Source organism: Antechinus flavipes, chromosome 1, assembly GCF_016432865.1.
Source record: "Antechinus flavipes isolate AdamAnt ecotype Samford, QLD, Australia chromosome 1, AdamAnt_v2, whole genome shotgun sequence".
Lineage (NCBI taxonomy): Eukaryota > Metazoa > Chordata > Mammalia > Dasyuromorphia > Dasyuridae > Antechinus > Antechinus flavipes.
Window position 1 is genome coordinate 657,442,394 of NC_067398.1, and position 15,559 is coordinate 657,457,952.

At 38.9% G+C, this 15,559-nt stretch overlaps 1 protein-coding gene across 1 annotated transcript in view; it reads left to right on the forward strand.

The window, feature by feature from the left end:
- Positions 1-2,461: 2,461 nt before the first annotated feature.
- Positions 2,462-15,559, forward strand: part of LOC127544857 (adhesion G protein-coupled receptor E1-like) — a 57,926-nt gene continuing 44,828 nt past the window's right edge. The window contains exons 1-4 of the mRNA XM_051971725.1: positions 2,462-2,492; positions 4,877-4,921; positions 8,418-8,552; positions 12,148-12,303. Of these exons, the coding sequence (XP_051827685.1) occupies positions 2,462-2,492; positions 4,877-4,921; positions 8,418-8,552; positions 12,148-12,303 (367 nt within the window). The remainder of the gene's footprint in view (positions 2,493-4,876; positions 4,922-8,417; positions 8,553-12,147; positions 12,304-15,559) is intronic.

Below are 15,559 nucleotides of genomic sequence, written 5' to 3' on the forward strand. Positions count from 1 at the left end.
TGTTCTATGAGACATGATTAGCATAATAGGCTGATTTCAGAAAAGCCTGGAGAGACTTACATGAGTTGATATTGGGTGAAGGAAGAAAAACCAGGAGAACTTTATACACCATAACAGCAAGATTATGTGATGATAAACTATGATAGATTTAGTTCTTCTAAGCAATACAGTGATCCAAGACAGTTCCAGCAGACCTGGGAGGGAAAATGCCATTTAGATCCAGAGAACTGTGGAGATTGAATATAGATTGAGCTCTCTCTCTCTCTCTCTCTCTCTCTCTCTCTCTCTCTCTCTCTATATATATATATATATATATATATGTTATTATTATTATTATTTTATTGGAGGCAGTTGGAGTGAAGTGACTTGAAAAGATTCACACTAGTAGGCATCTAAAGATAGATTCACATGTATAGATATAGATATATTTTGCTAAGGCAGTTAGGGTTAAATGACTTGCCCAGGGTCACACAACTAGGAAGTGTTAAGTATCTGAGGCCAGATTTGAATTCAGGTCCTCCTGACTTCAGGGTTGGTGCTCTATTACTGTACCAACTAGCTGCCCCCAGAAGCATCCTACTTTCAGGAAAAGGGGAGGTAAAGAGAGAAGGTGAAAAAATTTAGAACTCAAAATTTTATAAAATTGAACATAGAAAACTATCTTTCCTTATATTATCAAAAGACCCTGTGGAACTGATGAAGGGAGCCCCAAAACTCTTTCTCTTTCTCTCTCTCTGACTTTGGGGGGAATGCTAAGCTCTCTCCTGACAGACCAGCCCCAGGGAATCAAGATAAAGTGGTTTCATTCTGTTATCTGGGTGGGACTAGTTAAGTCCAGGACCACTCCTACTTAGCCAGAGCTAGAGATTGAGATTTCTATCCAACTCTATTGAATTGGAGATTAGCCCAGGGACACTCATTCAATTCCAAGATTCTCTATTCTGATTCCAACTCAAACTGCTCCCAGCCCCCACCAAAAGTTGCCCATATAACAAGCTTCCTTCAACCTAACTCCTTGCAGAGGACCCCAAAGCAGGAATTATGCCAAGGAACCTTTCTCTCCCTTTGACAAAACTGCGATCCTCTGCCTGCTGAAATGACATTCTTTTCAATGTTACTCCCTCTTTATCTCTCTTACCTATTTCCCTAACAAGACTTTATTCACCTCTCTGTTGAGATTTCTCTGCTAGAAACCTTCTCTGCTAGATTTTTAATAATAAACTTCTTTTGCCAGTTTAACTTTTCGGGTTTGTAAATTCATTTACATAGAACCTGTGACAACCAGAAGGGAGTTCCCACAATTCCCTGCCCTGCGCTGAACCTCATCAGAACTTTAACAGAATTAAAGAATAAGCCTGGGACAAGCTGCCACTGCCCATTGCTTTGCTGGTTGCAAGCTTGTCCAAGTATTATAGTCAATACTCTTTTAGAGTGAAAGAAGAATCCTTTATTCAATTCTCAGCAGAAACCAGTATCCTCCCAAGAAGGACCCATGGAATACAGAATCAGGAGCAAGCTTTAAACTATTAGTTCAGTTCCTTATGCTCCCTTCAAGGTTCAGATTGGTTGGATTTACAGTCAGAATTAGTTAGAATTGGTCAGATTTATAATCCAAATTACATTGTTGGATTCACAATGAGTTACAATTGGTTGATTTACAATCCTTTTTATTCACCCATTCCATATGCCAAAAAGCTTGTGTCCTGTTGTTGACTCTAGCTGATTTGGGCCAGTTTAAGCCTGGGCCCCTTTGTCAGGAACTTTGTTGTTTAGTTATTTCCTTCTCACATGGTGATCAGTAGGAGATACTTTAACAAGATACTTCACCCCTCCCTTCATCCTGTTTTGTTATCTGTGGAAACTTAACTTCTCATTCTCCTCACACATATAATTGGAGAAATAAAATACTATTGAGAAAAAAAAGAATTTAAGCTCTTTGAGATCAGTTCTGTGCCTCTTTTCAATGAAATTGAAAGGGCTTAGCAAAGTATTGTTCTTGTAGTCAGTGTTTAATAAATATCTGTGAAGTTGAATAAAGAAGAAAAGACTATGGGCAAACTTGTTGCAGAGTTAGGATTAGAACTCACTTTCCTTTCATTGTCTGATGTGAGAAGGGTGGGGGGTAAGCAAGGGTTAGTTCACCTCCCTAGTTCCCTCAGAGAGCTACATTCTCTTACCTGGGTTCTACTTCCTTAGACCAAAAGAAATTTTGTCTTCACTGTCACATTGTGCTCTTCTCTTGGGCTTCCAGCCATTTTTCCAAGAAGAAACATTAGAATTAACTATAAATACTTATTTTAAAATAGAAAACTTTTAGAGGTGAACACTCAGCAAAACAAGATTCATTTGCTGGTGGGCCCTTCTCCTGTGGTCAAGAGTTTTCCCCGCCCTTTCATTTATCACTCAAAAGCAAGCTAAAGAAGAAGAGGTTCCTCTTTGAAGACCCAGATACATCAGCATCATGCAGAGAAGAGGAATTGTTCTTCTGCTAGGTGAGTGTGAGGTCAGATAGGGGTAGGGAATGAGCCACTCATTCATCATAGGACCTGGAACAAAGTGCTTTCCTTTCTCTGGAGCTGCGTAACAGAGGGTCATAGGATTATCTATTAAAAGGATTCTTCTAACCCAATTCCCTCGTTTTTGAGAGGAAAAAACAGGGCCAGCTTCTCTATATAATCCTTGGATCCCATAGCCTCCTGTCTTCTCCAGATTATCCCCATTATCATCCCCTTCCTCATTCTAGGTTCTTCATTCTCTCCTTCTCTACTACTTCTCTATGCCTTCTCTGTTACCTACAAATAGGCTCAGTTAGCTCCCATCCTTACAAGATCCCCACTAGAACTTATCAATTACACTACCCAGCATCCTATTTTCTCCTTTTTTCAACCAAACTTGGGAAAAGAGCCATCTACATTTAGTAACTTCCTTTCCTTTCTTCTTAAGTCTCTGTAATTTGCCTTCTAGCATGATGATTCAATTGAAAATGTTCTCTCTGGTCTTAACTGTGTTAAGTTTCTTTGTTAACTTCAGTTCCTGTAGTGTAACTACTCCTCTAACAATTTCTTTTTTTTTTTTTTCCCTCTAACAATTTCTTAATGAAATCAAATGGCCTTTTCCTAATCCTCCTCCTTGGACTTTCTGCGTCATTTGGTATATTGACCATTTCTTCTTGGACACTCTGTGTTTCTGGGATTTTAGGACTCCCTTCTTTCCTGGTTTCCCTCCTATCTGCTTGATGTTTTCTTTGCTGGTTCCTTTATTGGTTTTTCATGCTTGTAATCTCCCCTAATGGTAGATGAACCCCAAGGCTTTGTCCTAAACCATCTTTTTTCTTTTCTTTCTTTACTTTCTTTCTTGGTGACTTCATCATCTCTCGGGATGATGGGAGTGGATAGAGAGAACTATCCTGAGTTCAAATCTAAACTCAGATATTTGCTAGCTCTGTGACTTTAGGAAAAGTCACAACTTCAATTTCCTAAACTATAAAAATAAGAATAACGGTAGTGCCTATCTCAGTGTTGTGTGACGATACAATGAAAAATTATTTATAAATCACTTAGCACAGTGCTCAAAACATGGTAAGTATTTAATAAATGCTGATTTTCTTCCTTTCAGGGATTCAATTACTATTTCTGTTCAGATGACTTCCAGATCTAGATATACAGCCCTAGTCTGTCTCTCTCCCAAGTGACAATCTCAAATTGCAATCTATCTTGTGGATATTTCCAACTGAATCTCTCAGAGATTTTTCAAACTCAACATGCCCAAAAGAGAACTCACTATATTTTCCCCAAACCCACCTACCTAACTTACCTATTACTATGGAGGTCACCACCATCCTCCCAATGATCCAGGCTTGCAAACCCAGATACCATCCTCCTTACTCTCTCTCTCATCCTATATACCAATCTATTGTCAAACTTTGTCATTTCTCTCTCACATATATCTTCTTGGTGTTCTCTATTCCTACAGCCACTCCCTTAGTTCAGGAGAACTTGTTACCTCTGGAATAGACTATTGCAATAGCCTTTTCTTTGATCTCCCTACCTCAAGCTTGCTCCTATTCTAGTTCATCCTTTCAGCAGCCTCCAAAGAGTTTCCCTAATCTCAGGCTTCATTCTTCTCCTTCCAGGCCCCTGCTTAATAAGTTCTGGTGTCTCTCTATAACCCCAAGGATTATTTGATCTGATCCTTTCTTATTTTTCCAGTTTTCTTCATCTCCTTGACTCACACAGTGATTGGTTGGAAAAGTAACTTAATAAGATATTTCACCCTTCCCTTCATCTTGTTTTAATATCTGTAGAAACTTAGCTTCTCATATTCATATATAAAATACTATTGAAGAAAAAACAAGTACTATAGGCAAATATCCCTAATTGATTCAAACATGTTAATAAAATACTAGCAGGGAAATTTACCATCTTCAAGGTCTCTCCTGTGATTTCTTGGATAATATAGGATAGCCCCAAATCATATGTGTTTTATTCACAATATAAGCTCCACGATAGGATTTATTTGATTCCATTTATTTGTAGCGCCTAGTATATTTATGGTAGGTGCTTAATGAATTCTTATTCATTGACTGGATCCTACTGTTTCCCTACCTTTCCCACCCAAATCCAGCTCCCTTCTCTCAATGTACTTATTTGAACTTCATGTTTCTGAACATAGTAGTTATATCATCAATGTTTGTGGAATGAATGAATCAATGAAATGACAGCCCAGACAGGCATACTGCTAGGCCTTTGAGATCTCACATGGAGGAAGATTTTTATTGTGATGATAATAGAACAGTATGTGGCATACAAAAGGTAATTAATAAGTGATTGTTGGTACATGATGGCTGTCAGAATATACTTTTTCTATCTTCTTCTAGGTTTAGTCTGTCTCACTTCCAGGACAAGGACACAGACCTCTGAAGGTAAGCTGCTTCCTTCAAAAAGGAATTAGGAGGAATAGGCAGGGCTGGGGAATGTAGACAAAGGCTTTATAATCTCTAAGAAGTTCATTAGTACTGAATGGCTTCCCAGGACTTTGATAGGCAGATATCCTCCCCTATTCTGGTCAGTGGAGTGGAGTGAGACATTTTCAAGCTCTCCATGAAATAGTCTATATAAAAAAGGTTTATCTCAGGTTCGATATTGGAGACATCTAGCAAACAAAGGCACTAGAAATAAAGTATGGGGCCCATAAGGCAAGGATATGCTGTAACTGCCCCAAGCATGTAGGTGGGAAGGATGAGGGAATAAAGTCAAATCCACACAATTAAAGTGGAGAAGACAGTGAAAGCATATCTTGTTTCTTATTTAAAAGTCCACTAAGTGAAAACTCTTTTGACTCAGTAGCCAGTCATCTGCAAAAAAAGCTCCAACCTGGTCCTATATACCCTTTAAGAAGGGATCAGAGAACACCTAGCACAGGGAGTGGCCCAAAAACATGATCAGCTCCTGGGGAAGGTTTCCAATCTAAAAAAAAAAAAAAAAAAAAAAAAAAAAAGAGAGAGAGAGAGAGAGAGAGAGAGAGAGAGAGAGAGAGAGAGAGAGAGAGAGGTAGGGATTAGAAGGAATTCTTCTTCAGGTTCTTCAAGGCTATTGATGCCTTTTCTGGTTCTGAAATCCTGTGCTTTTGTGAAATAAATGCAAGTGAATTTGAAGAGGAAGGGAACATTGACAATGGGAAGGATCAGCTATAACTTCTCAGAATAAGGGATCTCTATGCCGAATCTTAAAGGACCCTGATTATTCTAAGAAGCAAAGATAAGGAGGGGATGGATGTATTCCAAGCAATGGACTTGTGATATGTGATCTATTATTATTACCACACTTCAATTTGGAGAGCCCCATGTAACCTAACTGCAGGTGAGTGTCTCATGATTTCCGTGGATCTAGGACCTCCATTTTTTCCATCATCCAGCAACTGTCTGAATCCCATGGCCTGCCCTAATAATTCAAGATGCATAGAAACCGGAAAGGAATACTACTGTTCCTGTAACCCTGGATTTTCTCTGGCCTCTGGAGATCATATTTTCACTGACCCAAATGAGAAATGTGAATTTTGAAATTAAGAATGGAGAGAGGGGGGATAGGTGGGAGTGAGTGAAGACTCATGGGTAACCTATATAGGTTAGATAGAGACTATATAGACCAGGCGTCCTCAAACTATGGCCGCGGGCCAGATGCAGCTATGAAGTTTCTTGATTTAAAGGCCCACAAAACTAACCACAAACAAGTTTTTCTTTTTACTATAGTCCGGCCCCCCACCAGTCTGAGGAACAGTGAACTGGCCCCTGAGGATCCTTGATATAGACTATAAGTATGAGAGTTAATTTTCTTAATGTAAGGGGTTTCAGCCTCATTGGAGATATTAATTTCAAAGCAATTGTAAGGAAATAATAAGACTGTATATAGCACTTAAGATTTGCAAAGCACTTTGTAAATACTATCTCATTTGATTCTTATAATAACCCTAAGAGGTAAGTGCTCTTATGTCTCCATTTTACACATGAGGAAACTGAGGCTATAAAAGATTAAAATTCTTGTCCAGGTGTAATGTTGGAGAAACTGAGGCAAGACAGAGATTAGATTTTAAATATTTTATTAGTGGAGAATTTGGACTAGCCATAGCCAGCTGGTTGTATGGGAGGGACTCTTGTCTCAAAACATCCAACAATCAGCAAGTAATCCCAGAGACTTTTATAGATCTCCAGCTATCAAGGAAACAAAGGCAAGGACAGGCAGAGCACGGGGTGAGTGAAAATTGCAGGAAAGGACCACAACTTTTAAATTCTGACAGGTTGAGGGTTGAAAGCAGGAGACGGGAAGCCTGATTTAACCAAGCATTTGAGATAAGCCATCTGGAGTTTTACATTCCTTGGAATGTAAGAGTGGCCAGAGCTTTGAGACCCCTATTCTCTGAGTCCAAATGGGGTAAGGAAGGGGAGGTGACCATCAAGGAAACTGAAGTATTACAATTCAGGGAAACTAAGGCAGGGAAACTGAGGCATTACACAGGGTCACACAGTCTGAAGTAGGATTTGCATTCAGGTTTTCCTGACTTCCAAATTCTAAATTCAACAGCCTGTCCACTGTGCCACCCAGTTTCCTATGATATTAAGAATAGCAGTCTTTGGGTGCTGAAGCAGAATGATGTGGTATCAAGAAGAGCACTGGATTTGTAGTCAGAAGCCTGTGTGGGGATTCTGGCAGTGCTCCTTAAACCGGATGACTTCATATAATTCTCTTAACCTATCTCAGCCTCAGTTTCCTTAGCTGTAGGTAGCAGGTGATAGGATAGGTTTAGATATGTGACAGCCCATTCTACCTGCACATGGGGAGTTCCTGTAGACTAGCTCAGGCTTAAGGCACTTGGTGGAGAAAATGGGTATAAGCCAAACTTTCCCTGTAGTTACTTCTCAGTCATTGGTTCCCAGCCACTAGTAACTCTTCTCAATAATAACCACTCAGATCCCAAATTCGTGGTTAAAGAAGCAATTTAATTAGATTTGTAAATTCATAGTTTATAAGAAAAAGAGCCATCGAGTGGGTGAAAGGACTGTTAAAATCTGGGATTTGGAGAATACATTGGAACCATCACCTTGAAACCAAAGTTCCTAGGAGATATGGTCCCACCATTATCCTGGTTTCCAGGGCAATTCACACACACACACTTTTTTATTCATCTGGGCTCATTCCTTATGCTCCCTACCTAGTAAGTTTCAGAATTCTGCTTGATCTCCCTGCCCTAAGTCTCTATTGTAGTCCATTCTCCATTCAATTATCAAAGTCTACCCAAAACCAGATCTGATCACATCTCCCTCCAACTCAATAAACTCTAATGCCTCCTTTTTACCTCCACAATCAAATATAAAATCTTCTATTTGACTTTCAAAGTCCTTCATAATCTCCTTCCCCTTTCAGTTTCCTTACTCCTTATACCCTCTCTCTACATATTCTTCAACCCAGTGATACAACCCTTCTTGCTTATCCTAGAAAAAAGATACTAAATCTCTAGGCTCTGTGCATTTTCACTGATTATCTCCCATGCCTGGAATGCTCTTCCTCCTCCTCTCTGCCCCCTCGCTTCTCTAGCTTCCTTCAAGTCCCAGATAAAATCTCAACTTCTACAGTAAGCCTTCCCCAATTCTCCTAAAACCTAGCAATTTCCTTCTTTGAATTATTTCCTATTTATCCTGTGTATAACTGGTTTGCACATATTTGTTTTGCATGTTGTCTATCTGATTTGACTGTGAACTCCTTACAGGAAGACAGTATCTTTTGCCTCTTTTTGTATTCCCCTTGTTTAGTACAGTGCCTGACACATAATAAGCATTCAATAAATATTTATTAATTGACTGGGATTACACTGTATTACTCCTATCCTAGCCATGATCCTGTGTAATCCTTTTCTCTATATTTCAGATCAAGATAAGTGTGCAGATCGCATAGTATGCCCACAGTATTCTATCTGTATCAATACTCCAGGAAACTGTATATGCTCCTGCAAAAGTGGTTTTGTAATGAGGAATAGGAAAGATCCAGGAATGGAGTTCAAAGGTAGTTATGACTGGAGGGAATTCCTGTAAAATGCAAATTAATTTTAATAAAATTAAGTTTGGAAGTGAACATGGGTCTATTTAGATGGCTGGTTAGATTCTCTCCCCGCCCACTCCTTCTGCTGGCAGTATGACTCACATTCCTTTCTAGCTTTCCCATCCCACGTGCCTCTTATGGATGGCATTCCATGAATTTTCTATAATGCAGTCATTCAGTGCATTAGAGAATTCCTTCACTTTTTTTTAATTTTAGTTTTTTATGTACTCACGAAGCATTTGAACTTTTATAATAATATAATATAGTAATAATAACATCCTTCATCCCTCCTTCTTGCACCATAATTAGCTTGTATCTTTTTATTCATTGTGCATCTTTCTATTGCCCTTTGAATAACTTGCAATATGAATTTCATTAAGATTGTTCTATGACTGGCAGTCATTCTGTATCATTTGGGGAATAGAAGTAGGAAAGTTATATGGATCTTCATAGTAGTGAACATCTTGAGAGGCAGGGACAAGCTGAAATAAGCTGAATTGAGATGGTCATTAATTCTTTTATTTTAATTTTTTTAAAAATTCAATCTAATTTTTTTTTTAAAAAAAGACTAGGTTTTCCTATTTCACCCTAACTAGAAATTTAGGAGCTATTCATAACTATCTACACATAAAACTTTACATGTATCTCTCATTGATTCAATCTCATTGGTTCAAGATTGGTCCAATTGATCCAATTGGATTGGTGCAGGAACTTTGACATGCTTTATTTCTCATCTGGTCAGCTTTGTCCTTCCTTGACCAACCTACTTGGTCAATCCACTAGGATCCAACTTATTGGTGCTAGACTTAGTGTGGACACTCAATCTTCTTAGCCAACTTCACCCCAGAACTCCTGAGCTCAAGATCCATTATCCTCAACTCAAGATTTTCCCCATCACCTAGGATTGTGGGACTGACCCACTACACCCAGCTGTCCTGAATTCTAATCCCTGCTCTGCCCTTTACTATCTTCATAATCTTGGGCCTCAGTTTCCTCAGCTGTAAAATGAATGATTTCTAAGGTCTTGTTGTAATTCCATAATGCTATGATCATTGAAGATGCTGCACCATTTCTCCAAAGGTTCTGCTCCTCCTATTCAACTGCAGTGTTAGTTCAAGGTGAAATGTACTGATAGCCAAACTCCAAAGTCATTCCTCTATTCAAAAGCACACTGTCTTTTTAATCTGGAAAATCTGCACTGTTTATTCATTTTCTTTTTCCAATGTGGATGATTGATTGTATTTAATTCTTTTGAAAGATCATAGGTTTTATTGAGAAAATTCTGTAATATTGGAAAACAAAATTTCACTGCCATTAGACTGAAAAATCAACTAGTAGATTGAACTTGTTTGGTTGTTTACAGTCATGTCTGACTTTTGGTGACCCATTTGAGATTTTCTTGGCAAAGACACTGTAATGGTTTGCCATTTTCTTCTCCAGCTCATTTTTCAGCTGAAGAAACAGAAGCAACTGATTGACTTAGCTTTTAGTAAATCCATTTGCTTAAATGGCATAGCAGTTAGTAGTTACAAAACATCCTCCCCTTTCAAAAACTTGAAAAACATTCTCTCACAAATACATGCCATGCCCATGGGGATAGAGAACATGATCTTGAAGTGCAGTGGTAGGAAGTACACTTTATGTAATATATGTAGCCAAGACAACTCACAACTGCAGGGGCCTCCATGTTTGTATTATATGGGTTTCAAATGGGTTTGCTCTTTATATGTTATAGTGTCTCCAATGGACTCTCTGAGCTTGTCCCTTGATGAATCCAAACTCAGCTCTGATCCTCAGCTGTGTTCTTCTAGAAAGTCCTTTAGCCCAGAATAGACAAAAGCCCACTTAAAGCCTAGATTCTGAGTAGTATCACTTATTTGATGATCACTTGGTAGTTAAGGTGCCAAATATTACGGTTCTTTTTCAATTAAACTGCTAAGTGTTCAACCACTACAGCAGAGATCTCAATCCTGATGGACTGGCCACCAACTCTGTGGGCAAAAGAGATTTGCAGTAGCTTGAAAGGAAAACAAGACATGCAGATTTAGAGACATCTCCACTCCAAATGTTTCTGTGCACTATCTGTGCTTGATGTGTGGTAGAGCCTTCCAAGCTCCTATTGGTCTGATCAGTCACAATTGGACACACTGTACTTGAGCTCCACCGCAGCGAGGTTATTTGAGTCCTTTTAAGATAAAGGATAGTGACCAACCAACTATCACTTACCAGGTAGGACATGGGAAAATTGAACTTTAGTCTTTTCTCTTGACAACTCCTTCTGCTTTAGGGCTTAGTGACAGAGCTCCCCCTAACTTGGGGTAGTCACCCAGAACCTTTCCTCAGTCTTCATCTCTGCAGGCTAGATCATAATCAGACCATGACCATTTGTCTGATAGTCACTAATTTCTCTAAGATTCAGTGTTCCCACTAAAAAATAAAACAGAACAAGCAATTAACAACTCCAAGATTTTTCTATTAGTATATGAAAAAGAAGGATTTCAGAAAAGGTACAAGGATGACCTATGTCCTTGAGGCAAATCTTTCTCTGTCTCTTTCTCTTTCTGCTCTGTCTGAGCTTTTCTTTCTGTCTCTGTCTCTCTGTTTCTCTCAGTCTCTGTCTCTGTTTCTGTCTCTCTCTCTGTCTTTCTCAGTCTCTGTCTCCTCTCTCTCTCTCTCTCTTTCTCTCTCTCTCTCTCTCTCTCTCTCTCTCTCTCTCTCTCTCTCTCTCTCTCTCTTCTCTCTCTCTCTCTCTCTCTCTCTCTCTCTCTCTCTCTCTCTCTCTCTCTCTCAAAAAAAATTCCTCAAAATCTCACATCCTGTAAAATATATAGAAATGACTTACACCACAAAGAGCCTAACTCTTTAGTCAATTCTAAATATAGTTTAAGTAGGAGGCAGTTTTACTTCTTTGTAACTCGCCTTTATGACCTGTTAATTTGCTGAAAATTAAAGGGCACAGATTTACTTAAGAAAAAAAAACTTCCTTACAATTTGAGCTCTCCAGAAATGAATGTGCTAGCATAGGAGTCACTGATTTTTTCCCATCACCCAAGATCTCTCAACAGCATCTAGATGACCACTTGTTGGGAAATAATATGAAAGGGATTCCTGCTTTGGTCTGGGTTGCATTAGGGAACCTTTGAGGTTTCTTCCAACTTAGAGATCTTAACATGTCCTGGGTTTTTTCTTAGCTCTATAAAGGAGAGTCACCAATACTAACTTTTCTGTAAATGCTTTCATAGCAGGCACTGAATAGAGTACCAGGATGGAAGCAAGAAGACTCATTTTCTTGAGTGCAAATCTGGTCTCAAACACTCACTAGCTGGGCAAGTCACTTCACCCTGTTTGCCTCAGTTTCTGCATCTGTAAAATGACCTGGGGAAGGAAATGGCCAACCATTCGAGTATCTTCGTCAAGAAAACCCCAAAAGGGATCGTGAACAATCAGATATGATGGAAATAATTAAACAGAAAATTGTTTTAATTCCCATTCACAATAATAACTAGCTTTGGAGCCTTAGTGTGGGAAACTCTTTTGACCAAATTAATCTTCTACCTAGATGTGGATGAATGTTCTGAGAATCCCCATCGTTGTGGTCCCAATACCAAATGCACCAACACCATTGGAAGTTATATATGCAGCTGTTCATCTGGATTCTCTTTTCCCAGTGGAAACTCTTGGGTCCCTGGAAAGACAGGGCCTTTCCAATGTACAGGTAATACTCATGGTGCCACTGATGACTTGATCTGGTGTCTAGGATTGTCTCAACTGGCCTTGAAACAGCCTGCCCCTAGAATTATACCTGTTGGGATAGCCCAGGAAGTTATGACTGTACCTGCAGTGTTGGCATCACCTTTGAGAACTCTCCCCTCCCCTTCCCTCTTCTCCTCTCCTCTTCTCTCTCTCTTTCTCTGTCTCTCTCTCTGTCTCTCCTCCTTTCCTCCCCTCCTCCTCCTCTCCTCTCTTCCTCCTGTCCTTTCCTCCTCCTCTCCTCTCCTCCTCCTCTGTATGGAATTCATCAATTCTGTGAAGGCAGGAGGTTATAGAGGATCAATCTATTCCCCTGCCACAGAATTATTTGGGACTCAGGATAGGGGACATTGTGTTAAGATTTGGGTTAATATTGATGAGAAAGCTATCCCACAAACAATTTACTTTAATGCTTGTAAAATTATAGAATTTTAGAGGCTTGACTAGCTATAGACAAGTAGTTAAAATATATATATTTGTGTCCTGATAGAGAAAGAGGATTTTATGGAACTGCTTGTCCAATTTGGAATAATGTTGTTTGTTATTTAGAACAAACATTTAGAAAATACAAATCAAAGAGCAATTTGAGAACAGATGTAATAGATATAGATCTGTTAGGAAGATTTGGAATCAAGTCAAGGATTTAAGGCAATCGATATGAATGGGGTAGAGTGAAGACCTCTCATGGGAATGTGACCCTTAACTCTTCCCTAATTGTGAGTTTAGACTTTACAATAAGAAGTTGAGCTATAGCCAAAAAGCTGTAGGTGTTCGATTGTCTTGGATGAACATTTTTGCTCCTATTTCCTCCCACCTTCTAATTAGCACCTAAGTACTTTAGTGCTAATTAAGGAGATAATGGATTTAGCATTCAGGTAACAGAAGTTTCTCATGCAAGAATATCTGCTTGTATAGGAGTTCTCTAAGGAAATTTAAATTAAGAGTTTGTTATTTATTTAATATTCTTTTGTTTCTGGGATAGATTCCCATGTTTAGTCCATAAGCCTGGATTCTCCCAGACAATGGGAGAAAAGGTTGGTGAAAGGCAAGTTGGTCTATAAATTTTGTTTTGCTGTTTGTACTTTGCAATCCTTTACTGACACTTTGTCTGTTAGGAGTTGCTCTTTCTTGCAAGACCATAATAAATCTCTTTTTGCTTTTATTTTTTTACCTGGAGAGTCTCTGATTTTTAGTTTGGGTAAGGGTCACTGTCTCATACAGGTAGACACCAATATCTGGGCAGAATTGATAAAGAAAGAGTCTGAACAAAAAGCAGTTTCTATGTCTGTGCTACAGATTGCCTCATGCCCAGATGATGAGGTGCAAATGATGAGGTCAGGGAACCAAATGATGGGGTGCAAGAACTGGGGGAGATCCCTTCTGGTCGGAGGCACAGGTCCTATGTGAAAGAATTTGCAAACCCGAAATCTGTATGGCAAAAAGGGATTTATTGCCACTGAGAAGCCAGCTTGCTAGGAAGACAGACTTGCTAGTGGGCAAAAGGTCCTATTAGGAAGATAGCAAAGGTTAACACTGAGAAGAGAATATCTTCACCAGTGGGCAAAGTCTGTTAAGATGTCTGCAAAGATATCTGAGCATGTAGCCCTTAAATATATCAGGGCTTCCTTTGATCTTTGGCCCAGAGATGGGGGACTGAGAGACTGATTTTCAATTCAATTCAATTTAAAATTGAATAAGATTACTTAACTGGGAATTTGAACTACTGAGAGTTGTTTGTGGCAATTCAATAGAGAATGATTGATCAAGATCTCCAATTGAATGAGACCACTTAACTTCAGGGTATTGTCTGGAAAAGGTGTGATTTTCCCAGGGGAGAGCTTGAGACCCAGAATCACACTTCCCCCACAGATTAAAGGGGACACAGTTTCAGGAGGCCCCCAAAAGTTAAACGGGACACAATTTACATCACTTTTATACTTGATTTTTGACGAAGTAAGACTGAATCAGGAAGAATTAAGTCAAGGATAGTAATTGATAAATTCAAGGCTAAAAATCTAATTAGTTTGGGATTTGGGTCATTCCTATTCTGGTGGGTAAATATTCTTGGATAAATTATGCCAGAGAGGCAATGAAGGGAATAGCAGAGTAGTTAGATGTCACCAGCAAAATAGCATGGGAAAATAGAATGACTCTGAACTAGTTATTGGCTGGAAAAGAAGGAACAAATGTTGAAATTGGAGGTGATTTTACTTCTAGTACATCCCTGTCAGAATTAGCAGAGAATTGAGGAATTAATTATCCATTCTGTGTAAGGAGATCTGTGCAGGGGTTAACAGACTTTTATTAAGTGGGATATAATAAGTATTATCCAAATTTGAGGGGTTAGGGAAGGATGTGGAAACCAAATGATTAAAAAAAGAAAAAAGGAGGAAACAGTTATAAAAAACTGAAACCCACAAGGACAATCAAGAATAATCAAGGGTGGAGGCTATCTTCCTCCAAAAGAATATTAAGCTCCTTGGTGGCTGGAACTGACTTTTGTAATCAGAGAAGGTGGCCTGAGATTTGAAAATAATCTTTTGGTTTTTTGCTTCTAGCCTTCCTCTGTTACCTTCCCCTTCTAGAATATAAGCTCCTTTGGGGCAGAGTCTGGCTATGTAATGAGGAGTAGAGATTCATGTGTAACTCCTGTAACATCCAATTAATGGGGTAACAGGGGAGGACTTGTGCTTCAGAAAAGGAAAATACTGCGTTTGGAGATTCAGAAATGTGTCTACTATTCTAGGCAACCATTTTTGTAAAATAAATCTTTCCTACATTCATCAGTAAGTCTATGGAGTTCTTGGTAAGATATTTTGTTTCTTACAGGCTACTTTCATTAAAAGCCTGGAAAAACTTACATGAATTAATGCAAAGTGAAATGAGCAGAACCAAGAGAACACTGTACACAGTAATAACGACACTGTGCTATGTTCAGCTAAGATTGACTTACGAATCTCAGCAATACAGTGATCCAAGAATAGACTATTATTTAAAATTAACATTAAAAAAAAGAAATGCTTTTTGAGAAGCCGTATGATGTAATGCTTCTGCTACATACTGGCTGGGTGAACCCTGGACATGTACACCGTAGGCAATTTGCTAAGACTACGGAGCAATCACTAACTATTGTTAGAGGAAGTTTCCTGTCAAGTAAAGCTCAGATTCAGATTCTCTTCCTCCTTGTTAGATATTTAACATTAAACATAAAAAAAAAAAAA